Source organism: Bos indicus x Bos taurus, chromosome 9 (genome assembly GCF_003369695.1).
Source record: "Bos indicus x Bos taurus breed Angus x Brahman F1 hybrid chromosome 9, Bos_hybrid_MaternalHap_v2.0, whole genome shotgun sequence".
Taxonomy (NCBI): Eukaryota; Metazoa; Chordata; class Mammalia; order Artiodactyla; family Bovidae; genus Bos; species Bos indicus x Bos taurus.
This window is the reverse complement of record NC_040084.1, coordinates 68,269,495-68,291,245: the sequence shown is the minus strand read 5'-3', so window position 1 is coordinate 68,291,245 and position 21,751 is coordinate 68,269,495. Positions and strand designations below refer to the sequence as shown.

The window sequence follows — 21,751 nt, the reverse complement described above, 5'->3', positions numbered from 1 at the left end:
AAGGGCTCAGCGTGGGTGCCCTATTGTGCACTGGCTCAGTGCTGGCTGTCTGTCCTTTACAAAGCTCCACACACAGTGATATCTGGCCAGACCAAGGCTGGTGCACACACGGGGAGAACTCAACAGTCTCCTTTCCACCAGTAGCAGAGTTGTGAGAAAGAAGAGCTTCCCCAGTTCATACTTAGATGAAACAGGATCCCTGGAATGTGGTGAGAACTCACTCTATGTAACCCATGCCCAACACTGAGGTCACACATCTGCTTAAATTAGGGCGGCACTTGATTGGGAGAGTTCTAAGTTAAAAAGTCACGTGGGTTTATGGAACCTCTGCCAGGTCACGCTTGGCACTGGGCTCACAAAAGTTCAGCCTCTGAATCTTCTTCCCATTAGCACAGCAGATGGGTTCTATGTTCTGTAGGAGCCAAACTTCTTACAAGACCACTAAGTCACTGAAGGAAAATTATAAGCAAAACTAATACACAAGATCATCTGATTCTTTGAGGAAAATTTTAAAAGATACCTCCCCCAACTCAAGGGACAGAACAAGGAGTCAAGCACATAAATGAAAAAAAAAGTTCTAAAGAGTTCTCAGTAATATATTGTACTAAGTGAAAATGGAAGTCGCTCAGTCATGCCGACTCTTTGCGACCCCATGGACAGTAGCCTGCACCAAGCTCCTCCAACCATGGGATTTTCTAGGCAAGAGTACTGGAGTGGGTTGCCATTTCCTTCTCCAGGGAATCTTCCCGATCCAGGGATCAAACCCAGGTCTCCCACATTGTAGACAGATGCTTTACTGTCTGAGCCACCAGGGAAGTCCATATATTGTACTAAGATACACATAATTGACTTGGACATTTTTTCCTGAAAAACTTCAGAGATACCTTGAAATACTAAAAATAATACAAGTATCTGTTGGTCTGTCTCTTATGTTAAGGAACATGGTATGGCAAAGGCTATGGTGTCAAATGGACCAGGGTCAAATCGTGGTTCTACTACTTTGAAGTTGTGTGACCTTGTATACCTCACTTAACCTCTCTGAGCCTCAGTTCCTTCCTCTATAGAACAGGGATGAAAAAGGGTTCTTGCAAAGATTAAATGAGGTAATGTTTACAAAACACTAAGTACTGTGCCTGGCATAAAGGAAGTGTTCAACAAATGGCATCTTTTCCCATTATTAAAACCCTATAAGCACTATGTTATCTTAAAAATAAAGAGGAGGCAGAGCTTACCTCAGCCACAGTGAGGACGCAATACACAGACTGGTGTTCAGGGTCCACGCCTTCTAGTTTCATGCCAACTTTAAACCCATTTTTGTTATATGGAAAAGACTGATACTAAAATGTAAAATGACAGCAGTTTTAGTGACTGATAATCATTCTTAAGACTATATAACCAAATCATAAACAGCTCTTAAAAATGCAGGGAAAAAAAACAAAAAAGGATCACCCAATCATCTCATGTGAAAACGGAAAACACAAAGAGATGACAGAAAAGGAAATTCAAATGTTTTACATATTCGGAAAGATGATCAACCCCCCCATAAGAGTCATACAAAGTAAAATTACAGTAAAATAGATTCCACTTATCAGACTGATAAAGATCAAAAAGTTTGGTTACACTAGCAAAGCTCTAGGGAAAGAGATGTATAAATACATTGCTAATAGGGATATAAATTTGTATAACCTCTAGCAATCTCCTGAGATCTATAAAAAAGAACATTCTCTTTGACTCAGCAATTTTAATCCTAGGAAGTTACCCAACAGAGATAGCCACATATGTGCAAAATGAGCAGTGTATGAGGCTATTCACTAAAGCATTTACTTACCAAAAGATTCATGTATATATATATTATACATTCCACATAGTGGAGAAGGAAATGACAACCCACTCCAATATTTTTGCCTGGAAAATTCCATGGACAGAGGAGCCTGGCGGGCTACAGTCTATGGGGTTGCAAAGAGTCGGACATGACTGAGCACACTCGCAGTCCATATATACAAATAATATTTCATCTCATATCTGTCCCATAATAACTTAAGCTGGTCTCTACTGACTGACACATGTATGTATGTAACACTCATGTGATATATATATATGACATACATATATGACATTTATGTCAACCACAGTATGGACCAGTTTGTATTATTATGAAACAAACATAAGATGAAATATGTATGAGTATAAAAGACTGATGGAAGTGGGTAAATGAACTGAGATGGAATAATCTCCAAACTCAGTTAGACAAAAAAGCAAAGTTCAAAACAGTATGTGACATATGTCATCATGTGGTTAAAGGTAGGGGGAAGATTTGCCTATATATTGCTTATATGTACACGTAATTTTCTTATAGCACTTTAAATTTTGAATCATATGAATGTATTGCTGATTCAAATAATTAACTGTATTTAAACTGTTTAAAGTGTAAAAATGTCTATTATGCAAAGGACCAAAGTTGCAAAAAATAATTATACAGAACAAGTCATATGCAATTGCTATTATATCTGAATTAAAGTCTTAATGTAAATGTAATCATCTCAACATTTACTATTCATCAGTTTTCAAAAAAAATTGTTATTGAATATTCACCACTTCTTAAAAATGGTGCGTTAATATGTATGTAACAAAGTACGGATGGCAGATTTACTATATATCATGTGATACATAATTAAATCATTTAAATCAAGGGTCAGTGAACTACGATCTATGGGACACACCAGCCGACCACTGTTTTTGTGAATTAAATTTTACTGGAATATTAGCCATGTTCATTCATTTATACATTGCCTATGGCTGCTTTCATTACAAGAACAGTTAAGCTGTTACAAATGAGACCATATACTCCATAAAGCCTCCAAGATTTTCTATTGCCCTTTATGGAAAAAGTCTGCTGATCCCTGGTTTAGCCCAGTGACAGCAGTTCCTACTCAGAACTACTTTTACTGATCTTAACTCACTTCTGATAAAAGATTTTTACTATAGTTTATTTAACAATCTGGTTTTTGATGTTCCGTTATATTATGCAAACCTTAGTAACTCATCTTTATTCTCTCAAAGCCATGACATTTTATGTTGTTTTTCTTTATCTACTAGTTTTTCGGTAGTAACAGAAGCATCCTCCTTCAAATCAATGCATGAAAGCCTAACAAACGTTGACAGAAAGCAGTGTCTGTCTGTAGGTGTGTGCTTGTATGTGCGTTGTGTGCCCACACATGTGGCTCTAGGGGAGGTGTGCATATATGATGATAGTTACCCTCCCACTTCCCCCTCCACATATGAAAAACAATATGTTTGAAAAAATTATCCCAAGTCACATTTCCTAGACAGATAGTGGAAACGGCAATACTAATTCCAGACCAGCGTTCCAGCTCCTTTGCCCTTATGCACAATGCCTTCTAGAAAGGTCGGTACCTCCTTGAACAGCTTTGCCGGCACGGCCACAGCTTTCTCCTCTTCCAGGTAGGATGCCCAGCACCAAGCTTTCTTTCCTTTAGGAGGCAAACCTGAAAGGCAAGTGAGACTAAACTGATAGAATTTCCAGAGCAGGATACTTACTGTGAACTCTCACTTCCCTAACGACCCCTAGGCCTGGCTCTTCTCTTGTTTCCATGACTGATATTTTCTCTTATTTCCATGACTGATATTTCTCAATTTCTTCCCCTGACTCCTCTTCTGAAGAAATGAGAGCTAAAAAGTAAACTATGTGTATACCCAGGAATGAGTGTAGAAGAAAGGAACAGAAGAACTTAAAGTACTTTTAAAAACTTAAAGTACTTTACTTAAAGTAAAGTACATTTACTTTAAGAACTTAAAGTAAATGAAGGAGACTCAGTAGGAAGCCAAGATAGAACAGAATCATGGAAGCTCAGCAAGTAAGAAGCAGGATGCTCCAAAGTTTTTTCCTAATGAATCAAGAAGCTGAGAACTGCGAAAAGGTCAGTGTACTGAGTAACTTAGGGACTGGCTGCTAACTTGGAGAAAGTGGGTTGGGGGGGGAAATCAGTGCATCCAAGCCCAAATTTTAAGTTGCAAAAGAACACATAAATGATAAAGATACAGAGTCTACAGCAATTTTATTTGGGGTTAATTTAACAAAAAAATGAAAATGAAGAAAGGATATATAATGTTAGGCTTGATGGGAAAGCCTTTCCCTTTTAAAATTGAGGGAAAGATACTTGGAGATGAGCTTAGAACAGGCAATGATAAAGCTCTTGAAGAGGAAGAAAATGGAAGACCTAAGAGAGGGAAATGGCTAAAGCAACAAGGCCACTGAAGGGCCAGAGCCCTGAGAGTAGAAGAAATGAAGGGGAAGGGACAGAAAGGACAAAGACATTTTTGAGGCAGAGTGCAGAGTAACTGGGAATTTACTACCTTTAATGTCAGTGATGAAATAGAGAAGGCCATCCAAATGTAAAAGTTAGGCTGTGTGCTCGATGCAAGTAGAAACATCTCAAACTGTTTTTAAGAGACGAACAAGGGAGGAATGTGGTTAAACCCTGAAGAGAAGCGCTGGGTTCAGGCCCTGATTCACGGGAACGATGTGATTGGCAGGTCAGGATGGGACTGTGCAAAGTACAGTGACCTAACATGGAAGACCGGCCGGGCAGATGTGGCAGGTCCTTCGACACACCCTAGTGGGGCACACAGAAGCTTCTGGGGAGACAACCCAAGGTCCAGGAAGAATAAGGCAGCAAATTAGCCCACCAAGTACTGAAGGGCAGGGCCTAAGCTCTAGATTCCTCAGAGAATAAAGTGTTCCTCGAGAAATAAAGGAAGGAAAAAAGGGTACTGTGTCAGGAAGTCATGGTTGAGAGAAAACATTAAGAAAAAAAATCTAAAATTTTATGAAATGAGTAAGAGCAGAGGTTTTAGTCAAAGTGCAGAAGTAAAAGAACCTACCTGATGGAAAAATAAATAACAGAAAATGATCTCAAGTTTTCCCTGATACTGCTTGAAACTTGCTAATTTCCATTTTCCCCTTGCCCTTTTCTACTTCTTCTAAACTCCAACTTTTATTGACACAATTTAACCAAAGAAAATCCCCAAACGATCCTTTAACTGCCATAGTGTGTGTTACAATTAAGACTAAAATGTCTGCCTGTGTGAAATATTTTCAACTTCATAAAATTACAAGTAAAACCTTCCTTTCATCAACTCACCCTGCTTTAATACAGCCGAATCACCTCGTCTTTTCCTTCGGGCTCTCTGTGAACCCCTCAGGATTCTCCCATCTTGTTTGTTTTCCTACGGTAAAGCAGAAAAGTTTATGATTTTTAAAAGTTCATGATATTGGCACCAATGAAAAGTTAGAGAGCTGTCAGAAAGCAATTTTTTGCACTGTTCTTCAGTTTCACTTCATAACTTTGAAAGAAAGAAAGAATATAGGTCACTTGAGAACTCTGTTGCTCTTGGCCTGAGGTCCTTACAAAATAAGAATATTTCCAAGAATTACACTCTGTTATAGCACAGATACTATTCCCACCTCCTTGAAAAGCTTTCTTCTTTCAGTTCCTTGACCACTCTGGTCTGGGTCCCCTGGTACCTCACCACCCCTCTTTCTTGGGCCTTTTGCTGACATCTCCTGCCATCTAATCCCCTTCTCTTCTTTATCCAATCACTCTCCTTAGGTTTGAAAGATTATCTGTCTGCTAAATATCCCCTGTTTATATATCGAGCTCTGACTCATATATCCAGATGCCTACCTGGGATTTTCGCTTGGACATCTAATAAGTATCTCAAACACATGATGGCCAACGTACTCTAATTTCTATACTCCACTCTGGCCTTCCCATTCTCAAGAAATGGTATGATTACCCAGTCAACAGTTCAAGCCAAAAAGCTAGGAGTTATCTCTCATTCTTCTCTCTCCCTCATATACCCTGCCAACTCTGCCTTTAGCATCTATCTCAAAACCACTGCCTTCTATCTTAAACAGCCCTCTTATTTAGTCTACTACAATAAGCGTCCAGCTGGTTTTCCTGATTCTACTCTGTTCTCACATGTCAAAGCTAGAGTGATCATTTTAAAACATCATATCAAAATATTCCCCTTGCCCTCTACTTTCCAATGGCTTCCCAGCACACTCAGAGTAAAGTGACAACCCATGACTCTGGTTTACCATAAAGCCCTGGACTGCAGAGAACTCTTCAGTCTCATCTTACTCCACTCTTCTCTAGCCTTCAAGGCTCAGCAACCTTGTCTTCTTTATTTCCTTAAATAAAGCATGCTATACATGTTTTTCATTATGGTCTTTTCCTCAAACAATTCCATTGCCCTGCAGAGCTCCTTACTCTCAACTTGACATCAGTCTCCTTATGCAGATCATACTGTCCAAGCCACCCTCCGTGGGAGGCCTCCTGATAACCTAGCCTGAAACAGTCAGATTATCTCAATGCTCTATTGTACTTCTCATTACAGTGCTTACCACAGGCTGATATTTCCCCTAGTGGTTTACTATAGGTCCCTGAGAAAAAAGATTCTGTCCTTCTGCTATCTTATTCATCTCTGAATTCCCAGCTCCTAAAACAGTGACTAACCAATAATCATTGCTCAATATTGATCTTAAGGAAAATGCTTTGAGACTTCAAAGTTGTCTTTTCATATAGAGCTACTAATAAATACTTTAGAAATGTTTATGTTTTAATTAGCATATTTTGAATTAGTTTTCCCTAAATATATCTGACATTTATCTGCCATTTTCTACCTACTCGCATAGTATTATAAGATCTGTCTGCAATTTACCAAAATGAGATTGGCATTTTGCTGTCAAGAAGAATTTAAAATTAATTTGCAGAACTGAAGGTTCTGCCAGTGACTCTCTCACTCCAGCAATAAATTTCAGGACTTCCTACTTCTTCACCCTGAGGGAGGGGTACTATACTATTTATTATTCTCATCATGAGATGAGGACTGTGACACACAGAGAGGACAGGTGGGCACTCTGCTGATGGTAAAACAAGGTCACAGAAGCAGCACTGAAACCCTGGTGCCACCTGCAGAAGGAGAAGCCCTGTGGGTACTGACCATCTCATCATCCCGCTCTTCTTCCTCCTTGGAGTCAGCTTTCAGAGATAACTTTGGCTTTTTCTTCCTACTACACTTAGAATCTTCTTCCTCGTTGTCTTCTCCCATGTCCCTTTCTTCCTTCTGATCTCTGCTGAATTCATAAACCCAAAAGAGTGACTAGGAAACAATACCCATCAAATATCTGCATGTTGATTAGCAATGCAAAAACCTTTTAAAAATATTTAACCAGGAAGAGAAATGTGTATGTATTAGAATATCATAGATAAGAGACACTTCAGACAAAAATCATGAATGACACTGTCAAGACAAAAAGTGGAAATTAGCTTATATATTAATTTATATAATTATTATAATTATGTAATTAATGATAGAATTTTAAAAGGGCACCAGCCCTACAGGTGAAACAGGTTCTAACAAGTTTTAAATTATTGGTTTTTCACAGCTACCATCCATACTAATAAAAGAATCGATTATCTGGAGCTATCCTAGTCTTTGGTGGCGATTTTAAAGCAACAATCTAGCAATTATTGAGAATGCCAAGTTCAATCAAAAAAGGCCAAATGTAATCTGGCAAAATACCAGATGGCCAACAAAAACAGACAATTCCCCAGCCTGTGCTAATTAAAATACATGAGAAACTCCAAAAGAACATAAATACCAAGTCATTTATTTGCAGTAGACAAGTACTTGCAGGAAATACACCTTGTTAGTGATAAGTTGACCTCATCAGAGTCCCGCAAGGCAATCACACCACCATCAGTCACAGCTGATGGCCCTGTCTCAGAATCCTCAGTCTGTCCTGAGAATCACAGAGACACAATTACAAGACTCCTCACTATGGCCATTTAGTGGATGCTCAGTCAGGGGAAGCTGTATTTCATTCATGGAGTTTTAGCTCAATTGCCTAAGAACTCTTAAAATTTAAACCCAAGTACATTTTCACAAGGATCAGCGTCACTAAAACGTGTATGTAGCCCAAAGAGATCTAAATACTCTTGGCTGGGGAGAAAATTAATGTAAATAAAAGACTAAAGAAAGAGGCCAAGATTGTATTGCAGGTAGGACATGAGCAGTATAACTGAAGCCACCTGGTCCAGCAGTGGGATTAGGGTCCAAGTGCCTCCGAAGGGAAAGTCTTGAGGGGTGGGGTGGGGTGGGGGGGGGGAGGCATTTGGATGACAGACGTCAGAGAACACTAAACCTCTCTATTTCCAAGCACCAGGCCCTTGGACTCTAAAACTCATTTTATAAGTGGAATGTGGGCAAAAACCTACTTGTCTTTAATATGTCGAGCACAGTTCTGGCTGCAGTGGTTCCCTCCAGAAAGACACTCATCTACGTTGCCATACTGACAACAGTTCTCACAGAATTGAAGCCCTTCTACTTTCACTGGGTCCTTCAGCCTGAAAGGCATTCCAGTCTTCTCAGAAAAGACTAGAAGGTGAAAAGAAGAAAAAAAAAAAAAAAAAAACTTAAAACCATGATAAAAATTGTGGCAAAATACATTTAAACTTTTTATTCTAATAATTTTGTTAGCAACACAATAAAAAGGATAATGTTTGTTGAATGAATGAATGAACATTGATCATTCCTTTGGGAGGGACAGGTGGATGGGCTGGACTGGGATCACTCAAATCATTTACATAACAAAAACACCTGTAGAAAAGACAAGCAAAAGCTTGTCTTATGCCTTTTCTACAGAGTTCAAAGTAAAATGGAAGAAAATTTCATTAGTCACTAAATTCAGAAGATGAAATTGTCCGTCCATAGAGTCCTTTACAGCTGTTATCTTTTTGACAAAATTTAAAAAGAGTCATCTATGTTATATAATGTTTTTGATGAGTTTTAGTTAATGGGCTGAATCATCTTTCTATTTTACTTTTAATGTAGCAGATCTCCTGAATCATAATTATCCATATTGTCTAGGAGTCCACACTTCCTTTCGTCTGAATCATTAGGCTAATCATTCATTCAGCAAACACTTATTAGGCACCCATTTATGCTAGACACTGATAATGATAGTACAGACCTTGCCCAAGAGACCTCACAGTCTAGAAGAGAAGACAGGCAAGAAAACCAATATTTATAATAAAATGTGATACATGCAATAATTGAAGCATGAACAAGTTCCAGAAGCAGTGCAGAGGAAGAAGTGACTCATCCAGCCCGGGGTGGGGGTGCGGGGGGGGCAGTGGGTAGTTCGAGAAAAGATTTTCTGATAGAAAGCCTCAATAGAGTTTTGAAGGCCAAAGAGGAATTTACCAACTGGACAAAGAGAGAAACAGCATCCTGGCCAGAAGAAACAGTGTGAGCAAAGGCAAGGAAGCATGAAACCACATAGTCCTGGGAGAATTCTATGTAATTCAGTGCTGCTGGCCCTGCCAGAACACAGCGTACAAAGAACAGAACAGAGAGCAAAGAGACAAAAGCAAGCATGTGGGTGCGGGTCACCCAGATCTTTGTATGTTTTGCTAAAGAGACAACAAGAAGTTGGTGAAGTGTCAGATAAGCAATCTACATCAGTTCCTCTCACTTCAGTGTGCTGGATAAATTGGGGGAGATCAGAAGCAGAGGGATTTTTTAAGAGATGTCTGCAGTGGTTCAAGTGAGAGGTGATAAAGGCCTAAATGAAGACAGCGGCAGTGATAATAAGTAGAAAAGGCCAGATCTGAGACATATTTAGGAAACAAAAACCAAGAGGATTCAGTAATAGGCTATGGGGCTGGGAGAGACCAAATTCAGGATGACTCCTAGATTCCTTGCTTGTCCACTGGATGGATGGTGCTACCATCAACTGATATTACGGGCTACAGAAGAAAAAGCAGGTTGGGGGAGGGGAGAAAGAAATAGAAAATGAATCGCATTTTAGACATGTGGAGTTTGAGGTACCTGTGGGACATCCAGGTGGAGATGTCCAGTAGGCAGGTGGAAATACGGGCCTGGAGCTCGGGGGAGAGGTCGGGGCTGGAGATATAGATTTAGGAGTCATCAGCATATAGGTGTTAGTTACAACCATCGGAGCAGATGAGAAAAAAGTGGCAGGCTTTTGGCTAAATCACCTGGGTAGGCTATTACAACATGAATTTACTTGGTAATTTTCAATTAACCTTGTGCTATGACAGATCTGGCTTGAGGAAAGAAGACACTTTACAGTTATTTCAAAAATATTAAAGCTGGTTCCATATCAGTTTCATTATAGAAATTTACCTAAGAATATGTGACATGAAGATCACCCAGGATTTTCAAAGTTCAGCCTATTATAAAACCTTAGTCTTACATTAAAAACTCTCCAAAAAAAAAAAAAGAGAAAGGACAATGCAGATGGCCCACTCTTACCTTCTTGAGCAGTTGGTACCATCCAAGTTGTAGTTGCTGTTGCTTTTTTAACATTTTCCATCTCACTCTCATCTGTAATAACTTCCAGGGCTCCAAACTCATTTACACGGAACTAGAAGCAACAGAAGAAAAGAGGCAGAATTTATAAAAGTGTTCAGAACTGTCACCATTTAAAGGCTGACACTTAGAGTCTACATTTTAAGAGTTAATTTCAACAATTATATTCAGATAAGCCCCAATTATATCCAGATAAACTCACTACCACGATGAAAACCTTTGCATTTAAAAAATCTGGAATTTCGGGAAGAGGGAACAGAACAACGCGGCAAAGCACTTCTTAACAACACAAGCCACCACTTTTGCACTGTCCCGTGGAGTTGCCAGCTCACTTCTTTGGCTCCCAATTTCAAATACTGTTTTTTTGGCTAAGGCTTTTTTTTTTTTCACATTTCATATTACGGTTTATTTAATAATTAAAGTTAGTAAAAGCAGAATTACTGTTTTCCCAGGAATCAACTTGTCTCACCCAAGATCACCTAGTTCAAAGAGCAGGAAAAATTACCATTTTAGAAATTCTGACTTGTACATCCAATCTCCATATTCCAAGATGTGAAGAAGGAAGGCTGAAGCATGAGTCATGGGACTCCCCCCAGGCTCTATATTTCCTCTTTCACTGCTCTTTAGAATTCTCCATTATAGTCATTCACTTCTAGTCCTCCCAAACAACTGGTAATATCTGAGAGATCTGAACAAGTCTACTAGCCTCAGGCCAAGTTTACCACTAAAAAGTAAGAGCATTTTGATTTCATGGGTATTCTGGACCCCAAATATTGAAAATTTCCTCTCACCTCATCTCATGGCAAGCCTCAAACCAAATATTCTTCTGCAATCTCCTGGGCATCCTCTGTGGAATCATACTGGGCATAATGTGTTGAAAGCCTTGAACCACTACCTGTGTGCAGGGGCCCCATCCTCTTTGAAACAGCTAGGTTAACTCACATTCATGAGAGTCAAAGTTACCCTGTATTCCTTCTGTTTTCCCATAAAACAGAATGACATAAGAGATTCACTAATTTTACCAGGGGACAAAGAGCTAGAAAGCTCAAAATTCAAAAGGATCATAAAACATTGGCTTAAAGTTCTTAGATCGCTCCCAGAAATATATGAACATGCAAATATGCAGTATTTAAAATGAGGCCTTCTATTTTCCAATTAAAAATCTGTTTGGTCAACATGCCAACAGAATGATTAATTTTATCAAACTAGATTCAGTCTACAAGTCAGAAAAATCTTCAGCCAAATTTACAACTAATTATTCTTTCCACCAGGTGAAAATAGCACCTTAAACAATTTTCTGCACATGGTCCACAATTATTAAAAGCTTTCTAGATAGAACAAGTGACATAGTTATGGAAAGTGAAAATGTTTTCTCCCTATTATATATTTCAGATACAAGTTCCCAGGTAGCATGCATATACTAAACCTGTGGATTCACCTAAAAATGTCAGTTTAAGAGGTGGTAAAAAGTCAATTGGGAAGGAAAGAGCTAAAAATAACTTCACTTGTTGGGAAAAAATAAAGTTTTAAATGATCAGCACTGAAACCAGAATATTTGAAAATAAAGCTGATAGTACCATCTACTGGGCAAGAGTAGAAAAGTCAAGCCATCATGATTATTAATTAATGACGTTAAAAATGATGGTGGAAAATCAATTCTGAATGGAATTTTTAAAAAACTAGCATTAGCCCAGGTAAGTAAGTTTACTTTTATTATATGCTGATGTTAATTTAAGCTTTTTGATAAATATTAATACAAAATGTGGGAAACAGTACAAAACATTTACATTGCACAGAAAGTCTTCTGTGGTTCAAATTTCCAGACTGCTGCTAAACTACACGCTGGCATTTCAAACGCTGAGAAAGAGAGTGCAGCTGAATGGATCTTCACATTAAAATTCAGACCTGTGACACCTGGGAGTTTTAGGCTCACGTTTAAAGTTAAAAGATAATATTCCCACAGAACAACATTTAATTCTAGTTATCTTTTCCTTCTCCTAATATTCACTGCCAGTAACTGACCTACAGTCTAAGCACAAAGTAAAGATACAATGCACTTAGGAACACGGTTAACTCCTGTAAGCCGGGGACCCATGGATGGACTTCAGGGATTGATAAATCACATCAAATAAATGCAAAATTATGGTTAAGGGCAGACATTGATTTATCTGTGGATAGGGTTCATTAAGTTTAAAGGCATCCTATACCGCTGGGGAAAAACAAAACAAAACAAAACAGAACTCCTAAAGGAAAACAGGCAGAACACTGTCTGACATAAATTATAGGAATATTTCCGGGGGAATCTATCTCCTAACACACAAGAAATAAAAGCCCAAAGGGGGGCACCTATTTAAATGTAAAAGCTTTGCACAGTACACGTCAACAAAAGGAAAAGAGAACCTACTAAATGGGAGAAAATACCTGCAAATGATATGAGCAACAGGGGTTAACATCTATTTATCTAAACAGCTCATACACCTCAACACCAAAAAACAAACAGCCCAACTAAAAAATGAGCAGAAGAACATAATAGACATTTTCCCAAAAAAGACAACGAATGGCCAATAGACACATAAAAAGATGCTCAACATCGCTAATCATCAGGGAACTGCAAATCAAAACCACTGTCGTTGTATGTTTCATCACCTCACAACCGTCAGAACGGCCATCATGAAACTGGACACAAACAACAAATTTTGGCAAGGATATGGAGAAAAGGAAACCCTCCTATACTTTGGTGGGATTGTAACTTGGTGTACTCATTGTGGAGAACACTATGGAAGATTCTCAAAGACCTAAAAACAGAACTACCATATGAGCCAACAGTTTCATTCCTAAGAATATATCAAAAAACCCAAAACACTAATTTTAAAACATATTTGCACCCCAATGATTATAGCAGCATTGTTTACAACTGCCAAGACATGGATGCAACCTAAGTGTCCAACAGATGAATGGATAAAGAAAATGTGATACACACACACACACACAATGGAATACTATGCAGCCACAAAAAGAATGAAATTTTGCCATATGCAGCAACATGGATAAGTGATACAAGTCAGACAGAGAAACACAAATATTTTATGGTATCACTCATATACGGAATCTAAAAACAACGACAAACTACTGAATATAACAAAAAGAAACATACTTACAGATATAGAGAACAAACTATTGGTTACCAGTGGGGAGAGGGAAAGGCGACAAGGCAACATGGGGGTAAGGCACTAGGAGTTATAAACTATCAGGTACAATATAAGCTATAAGGATATATTGTACAACATGGGGAAATATAACCAATGTCAATAATTATAAGTAGACTAGAACCTTTTAAAATTGCAAATCACTAAATTGTACACCTGTAACTTATAATAAAACATTAACCTCAAAGTATTTTTAAAGTATCCTATGATATGCTCAAAGTCTGAAATTGGTAATATTTTTATGAATGCTGCTAGAACCATAGAAACTTGATAAAATCACTTTTTTTCCCAGGTTATTGGTTCTTTTAGACACCTTAAAAGCAGTAAAAAAAAATAGCAACTGACTCTATTCTACAATCAAGAATGCAAAAATTTACAAACTTTATAAAAGGGCTTTATAAAGCAAATCAAGCATATCAGTTGAGACTAACTTCTTCTGTTAGTGGATACATATAGGTCAATCAGAAAACAATTATGCCTGAAATATATAAGGGGTTGAGAAGGTTTTACTTGTTTGTCTTGGCTTAAACTACCTTTGATTCATTCTCTTCTTTATTTTTGCTTATAGAGACAAAGGATCTTTAGCCTATTTGTGCCTGTCTTTAATAACAGATCATTAAAAGACACTGCTGAGATTACTGTTTTTATTACTTACTACATTGAAATAAATGTTGAGTTCTACTTACCAATCTATTTTAAGGGCAAAGATATTTAGTAACTAAAGTGTTCTGAACGCCAATCAAGACAAGGCAAAACCCTGCACAAAGAGTGTAGTGAATTTTCCAGTTGGGTTTCTGCATCACTGCTGCTGGGTCTTGCTCCCGGTTAAGTGGCAACTATTCTTTCGAGATAAGATGCTATCACTGTTGGGAGTGTACCGACATTTTACTGAGGGATGCTGGAAGGCTAAATCCTTATGACACAGAGGAATAATTCTCTGTGGATCAATTTCAGAAATCGTATAAGAAGTTTAGGTAGAGAACTGCTTAGGGACAGCAAGCCCTACCGTGCATCTTTCCACTAGCCTCACCACTTAAGTCGCCTGCCTGCTCTTACAGCTGGCCCTGAGATATTAATCTACAAACACTGATGTGCATTTTAAAGGAACAAATGAGACAACAGTAAAGTTTCCAAAGCTTGTTTAAGTGAAAATGTCTTGTTAATGACTACAAGAGGACCAGCAGACACTTCCTGGTCTCCCCTAATACTGGACTTCCTGATGCTGACCCCCTTTCTGAATGTCCCTCTCTCTCCCTTCTCCCATCCCCATCCCAAAAAGTCCTCACAGACTTCTACCTATTTTCAGGCACCTGAAAGCTCACGTGACATCTGTTTCCAAAACCCTCCTGATCCCTCCAGCTAACATAATACTGCCTCTAAACTGCTGTTAACATTTTCCTTTCATCTCTTTTGATATGAAAACATTTCTCTTGTTAGACTGAATAGCAGTGTAAGAGAATCCATTTTAAAATCAGAAAAGCCTGGTTTTAAGACCCAGTTCTACCAATAACTAACTGTCTGACCTTGAGCAAGTGACATTAACCACCCCAGGCCTCTGTTTACTTCATCTGTAAACTAACATCAGTGACAGAAACTGCCTCAAATGGGTTAAATAAGTGACTTAAAGTAAAAGGCGTAGGGCCAATCCCTGATGGCTCAGTGTGTAAAGAATCCACCTGCAATTCAGGAAACACAGGAGACAAAGGTTCGATCTCTGGGTCGGGAAGATCCTCTGGAGAAGGAAAAGGCAACCCACTCCAGTATTCTTGCCTGGGAAATCCCATGGACAGAGGAGTCTAGCAGGCCACATAGCCAATGGGGTCGCAAAGAGTCGGACACAACTGAGCAACTAAGCACAAGAAACAAAGAGCTCACCAGAGAATAAGTTCTCTATTCTTTCTGCTACTGCACCCAAAAAAGGAGCTTTTGCACTCTGCTTCCTATAAGGGTTGGTTAGCCCAGTGGGAAGTGGGGAATGGGGACTCCAGCAATAGGGACCAGTAAAAAGAGACCAAGGTGTGAACGAGCTGACTGGGCTGGAAAGGAAACTGGGTGGCATGGAGATGTGAAACAAGATGCAGCTGGGGAGAAAAGTAATGGTCAGACCACCAAAAACCTTTTGTGGTGAACTTAAGGGGTTTGAACTTTATCACGAAAGATACAGGAAACTGCTAAGGATTTTAAGCAGAAGAGTGATGTAACTTGATTGGCCAGCAATCATGAGGCTTTTACAGAGAAAAGTTCTTCCAAAACGGCAATAAACTGAAGCATATAAAAACCTGTTCCCATGAAAAGAAACTGACTTCTATGTATTTCCTGAATTAACTTCAGCTGGTTGTCTTAGTGACTGCACATTAGGAAAGCCACATACCTTCATCCATTAAAAAAAAGAAGAGCTTCTAGGGTCAAATAGGCAAAGTATGATGCAGGAGAGTAAATTTCATGATTTATTTAAAATTCTTTCCAATAACTTAATTGTGAAAAAATAAATTTCTCAATTAGATCTCCTAAGCAACTCAAATTTTAATATGAAGAGCAAGTGAGTCCTAAGCAATATAATCAACTGGTGAGTCTTTGACTCTCTTTGGATAAAAGGAGTTCTAAAGTAGAAAATGTTTTTTAAATTATTTTTTTAAGTGGGATATCAAACTGTCAACAGCACATAAAGTAAACTGGGTACATGGCAATTACCCAGGTAATTAGATGAGTCTAAAAGTCAAATCAAATAACCTAGTTTATAATACCCACTAAGTGGCTTAATTACCTGATTACCTTTATAAAAGTAATAGGTTAATTCCTAAAATCCATTGCTTAAAAACCTTCAGGCAATCTAAATTTCTCAGGGATGGAGATGTCACTCTATTATTAAAATCTAACTGAAAAAAAAGTATAAATTTCATCATCCACCTGACACACACACACACACAAAAAGCCATTCAGAAGAAAAAGGATAAAAATGTACAAGAAAAATAAGACTCTGAAACAATAAAAAAGGTAGTTTACATAATACACCATAAAGCAAGAAAAGATAGAATTTGTTAAATTTTTTTACACGTATTTTTTTTTAATCCTTATAACCAGCTTATGACATAGATCCTATATCCCCATTTTACAGATAAAGATTCTGAAGTTCAATTTAAACAAAACTCATTTAGCTAGTATGTGGTTGACACTATCAGAATCTCAAACAGTTGTTCTTTCTCAAAATTTTCAGCACTCTATTTCCATCATATCTAATCCAGATGAACATTTGGAGAATGTTAGAGCAGATAAAATCCTTGGTATTCATTTAATTCCTTATTTTACTAAAGAGGAAACTGGCCCCAAAGAGATTAACTGACTTGTTCAAGGTCACAGAAAACTAACACTAAAAACCAGATAGTCTTCCCAGATTTCACTAAACCTCACTGCAATATTTTTGTTAAGCTAAACTCAGATAGATATGTTGGCACACAGCACTTAATTAAACCAAAACCAACTAAAATCTAAGTATTTTTCCAACAACAAGCAGACTGTCCAAATCTCACCACTGAGGATCAACTAGAAAAGTTTTGGCTCAGGTACTTGTCAAGTAGCCACTAAAAGGGAGCAGATTCCAAGAAGTCAATATTAGGGTGCGTGAATTCCTAGTCAAGACAGGCAAGAAAGACAAGCGTTAGCGAGGTAAGCCAAGAGACAGTCAGGGAGATCAGAAGTTCAAACACCTAAGTGACCAAGTACAAACACGAAGTCTAAAGGGCCACAGACAGGTTCAAGGTCCCAGAGATAGGATCAGAGCAAAAGCAAATTAGAAATGAGAGGTGGGTGCTTGCACAACCCTGTTCCATGGGGCAGCAGGTGTGGTCCTGGAGTGGCTCAGGCGGGGGCAGGGGGTGCTGGGGAAAAGGGGGCAGGGTGAGCACCTAGAAAAGGAGCAGACTCAAGCACTGCTCTCTGAAGAGAGTTCTCATTGTTACTAAAGCAGTCTCATTTACAGGAAGCACCAGCTTCCGAACAAGTGATTATACAAAAATCCATATTCACAGTTTACAGTATAAATAATTTAAGGGAGGTGAACAGTCCTGTTTATTCAGTATTTTAGCTTTATCCAGTTTTTACATAAAATAACTAGGACACAGGGAGGGTAGCTTTTCACTTCAGTTACAAAGCCCATCACTACAAAACATATACAAAGCTAGGCCTTCTAAGTCTACCATTCTTAAAATTTATTAGCCATAGAAATCCTGAAACGATCTTCCTTGAAACTATACATTAATTTCTACAAAATGAGTACAGATTGCAGAAGGATTTCTTAGTCCCCCACCCCAAATGACAAAGGCGTCTGCCAATCTACCAGCCATGTATTGTCTTGAGAGGCAGAGGAACAAGTATCATACAAAACTATAGCCCCTGTGCTTCAGTATAGAATTCGCCTGCAATGCAGAAGACACCAGAGACGCAGATTCAATCCCTGGGTCAGGAAAATCCCCTGGAGGAAGGCATGGCAACGCACTCCAGTAATCTTGCTGGGAAAATCCCACGGACAGACGAGTCCAGCAGGCTACAGTCCATAGGGTCACAAAGAGTCAGGCACGACTGAAGCAACTGAATACACCTACACACACCTATGCTTAATGCTTTTAATCCTTATGTCACATATGTGCTCAAATTCATTTTAATAATAAACACAAACAGATATACACACATATACAGTTGTATGCAATACAGACAGCTTACCTTTAAGTCACTTCCTGGTAATGTACCTACTCCATCCTTCCAATCCATAACACTGAATACATCAAATTCTTGACCACTTGTGCTAGAGGCAGATTCAGTCATGATTTATTTTTTAACCTGGAAAAGGAAAAAAAGGGCATAGTACCACATAGTCTACATGCAAATCAATTTTTATTTCAGTGGTCATTCCTTCAGTTTCCCTTAACTACATAATTTTCTTGGTCACAGTGTCCCACATCCAGAGATTTAGAAATACCTGCTTCAGAAACATTTTTTCGAGTGTAATCTAAAGTATATTACAGGAGAAAATAAGTTCTAGTTTAAACAAAAAGTACCATGGTAAACCTTTGCCATTGTTAGAAAAAGAATTCACTGTTTCATAGCATATTCACTTAAAACAGAAAGTTTTGATCACATAGGGATAGAATTCTTCACCCTCTGTTTTTTCTTCCCCCTCTAAGACTTTGAAAAGAGAGTAGATGTGCATAAAGGAGAGTACCCAATATAAAATGTTGAAAAAGAAAAGAAAGGCCATTTAGATTTAAAAAAAAGAAGATGAAAAGAACAAGAAAATTCAGTCCATTATTGAATGCTATCTACACTAAATTTGTCAATTAAGTCTGTGCTATCAACACAACGAATACACAGTATGATTGATTCAATAAACTTATTTATTTAATTTAGTTGAAACAGCTGCCAAACTGATGTTCTTAGAAATAGAAAAACAGTCTCAAAATGTAGAGCAAACATAACAGGACTATGTTAAGATAACCAGTTTGGGTAGCTACACGGTGATAATACTTTTAACTTTCTTTCATTTAAAAAAAAATTCAAAAACAAACTTTTTCATAATCATATACCCACTGGTGGTAGTATTGATACTGTTACTCTGAGGATGCTGTCTGTGTGGTATGGGATAAAACAAGTAAGTAATTACATTGGTGTCACTGACAAGTGGTCAAAGATCAATGGGTCCTAAATCTGAATGGAAGTATCATTATGATTCCATGATGCACTTTGCTTTAGAAATATGCATATTTTCTAGCTTTGCCCAGACAAACTCTGGAAAACAACCACCAGTTAAAATTAATCGCCTAGTGTTCAGACTATAGTCTCTAAATGCCGTTTCTCCCAGGTCTTCCCAGAGAACGAGCTAACTGGCAGCAGGAAATGTGCAAGATGAATCAGGAACATCTTATCAAATTAAAAAGCAAGGAAGCTATCAAAGACAGCAGAGTTCATACCAAAAGGACTCAGAGACCAATCTGAAAAGGCTTCTGTTGGCCAAAGTAAGGATATTAGCTGCAGTGACTTGAAACATATCAAATAAGTTTAAATTATTATGAGTTCACAACGATATTCAAAACCAACCAATCAAGAACACCTCACTGATCTTCTTTTGAGAATACAAGAGAACCACTAATTCATTATTGGGGAAAAGAAATAAGGATTTATCCTGACTGTATCACATGAGATCAATAAGAACTATATCTCAGGGAAACCAAATCATGGGTGAAAGGAAGCTTCCTTTTAGAAAAAAATTCTTGATTTTTTATGATTCCTAATAAGAAGGAATGATAAAACTGAAACATAACCATTTGCAACTTTAAAAATAATGGCTCTAGACAATAACCATGAGTGCCTTCTAAGAATACCTACCAAGCCAATACCATCTATGAAGCAGTCTTGCCAGGAAAAAATTACATCAAATCTGATGTGATCAAGTCTATTCACAGGAAATACCATAGACAAAAGAACATGTGAAATCACACCAAGAAGATGTAAGAAGCAAGATATGAGTTGTTCTGGGAATTTCAAGAGGTCCAAGAAGTCAAAATTATTTTCATAAAAATACTAGCACATTATTTGCCTTTTTCACTATGCTGATATTTACGCTGATGAGCCAAAGCAACGGTAAACCTGCTGGAGCAGAAGCACCCAGGTACAGTAGGAGTCAACAAATGCCAGACTCACTAAAGACCATCTCTGATGAAGCAAAATAATAAACTGTATTAAGTCTTGATATTTGACTATATATCTTTTTAATATTCTGTCTGATGAAAGAGGAGTATGCACACAGAGCTCAGGCATGCCAAAGTACCATGGCTGTCTCCAGGCAAAGTACTTTTGAACTGTTTGAGAGGCAAGCTGAACAAGCTGTTTTTTGTTGTTTTTTTTTCCTTTGAAATCCCACTTTTACTTTAAAAATTATGTTTATTCAAGTTTGGATATCTGGAAAATACACTGTCAAAAATAAATGAAGAGTTTGTCATATGAAGGAAAACACTGACAGCATGTCACTAATGTAATGATACAACTTGAACATTTTGGAAAACCTGTATGTACCACGATAAGCCTGACAGCTTCCCAATAGCTATAGACTTTTCCAAGGAGATGGATGGTGATATTCATGAAAATGACCTTTAAAGATACTTAATAATGAAATACGTCATAACTCAGTTAGGCAGTATTTTCCAAACAACCAACGCTTAAAGTTACAAAATTATGCATGGTTAAAGGGTCCATTCAGAATGTAGGACAGGCCAATGTGATTTTAATGTGACAGAATACAGAAAACTCATTGATAAGATTTCAAATTGCACACTGCAACTGACCTTTAAGAAACTACCACATGTCAAGTTTTGGTATAATACTAAAGAATATCCATCATTAAATGAAAATCTTAAAATATTCCTCCCTTTTCCAACTCGATACCAGTGTGAAGGAGACTTTCTTCACATGCTTCAATCAAAACAATGTATTGAAACTGACTGAATTCAGAAACTGATGGGATAATTCAGCTGTCTTCTATTAAGCAGACATTACAGAGATTTGCAAAAATGTAATACAGTGCTACTTTTCTCACCTTTTCTTTTAAATTTTGGAAATTATCCTTATATTTCATAAAAAGTGTGCTTGTATACACTTAGGTAATCAATTTACTGTTGTTATAAGTAATAAATAACCAATATATTTTAATTTCTAATGCAGTAAATATTGATAAATGTAACACATAAAAACAATAGTCTTTGGTTGTTTTTCATTTTTTAGAGCATAAAGGGGACTTGAGACCCAAAAGTCTGAAAGCCATTGCTACACAAGATTAAAAAGTTGTTTTCTGCACATACGCACACAAAAAATTTTTAAGGAATGATAAATAAGCAGACGAAAGAGGAAATTTGAAATTTAGATTGAGACATATTAACTAATCAATCATATTCTGCATTTCATAGATCTTGTTTCAACCCTGATTTAAATTATTTAAAAAAAAGATTATTAGGTAGGAGGGGAAATACAAATACCAACTATTTGATGATATTAGGGAAATACAGTTGCTTTTTTTAGAGAGATGATACATACTTTAAAGAGAGGAGGCCTTCCATGTATTTTTAGAGATACAAATCAAA

General features: G+C 37.7%; 1 protein-coding gene across 13 annotated transcripts in view; it reads right to left on the bottom strand.

Annotated features, from left to right (window-relative positions):
- Window positions 1–21,751, bottom strand: part of L3MBTL3 (L3MBTL3, histone methyl-lysine binding protein) — a 104,866-nt gene that overhangs the window by 64,426 nt on the left and 18,689 nt on the right. For 6 of the 13 annotated variants that reach the window (XM_027551508.1, XM_027551512.1, XM_027551510.1 and 3 more), the window contains 8 exons: window positions 18,345–18,461; window positions 10,366–10,477; window positions 9,919–9,993; window positions 8,304–8,463; window positions 7,027–7,159; window positions 5,163–5,247; window positions 3,415–3,506; window positions 1,233–1,337 (listed from right to left, as the gene is read on the bottom strand). In XM_027551508.1, the coding sequence (XP_027407309.1) occupies window positions 1,233–1,337; window positions 3,415–3,506; window positions 5,163–5,247; window positions 7,027–7,159; window positions 8,304–8,463; window positions 9,919–9,993; window positions 10,366–10,477; window positions 18,345–18,446 (864 nt within the window). In that variant the 5' untranslated portion in view covers window positions 18,447–18,461. The remainder of the gene's footprint in view (window positions 1–1,232; window positions 1,338–3,414; window positions 3,507–5,162; window positions 5,248–7,026; window positions 7,160–8,303; window positions 8,464–9,918; window positions 9,994–10,365; window positions 10,478–18,344; window positions 18,462–21,751) is intronic. The other 7 variants (XM_027551516.1, XM_027551518.1, XM_027551517.1 and 4 more) reach the window with 4 other exon arrangements.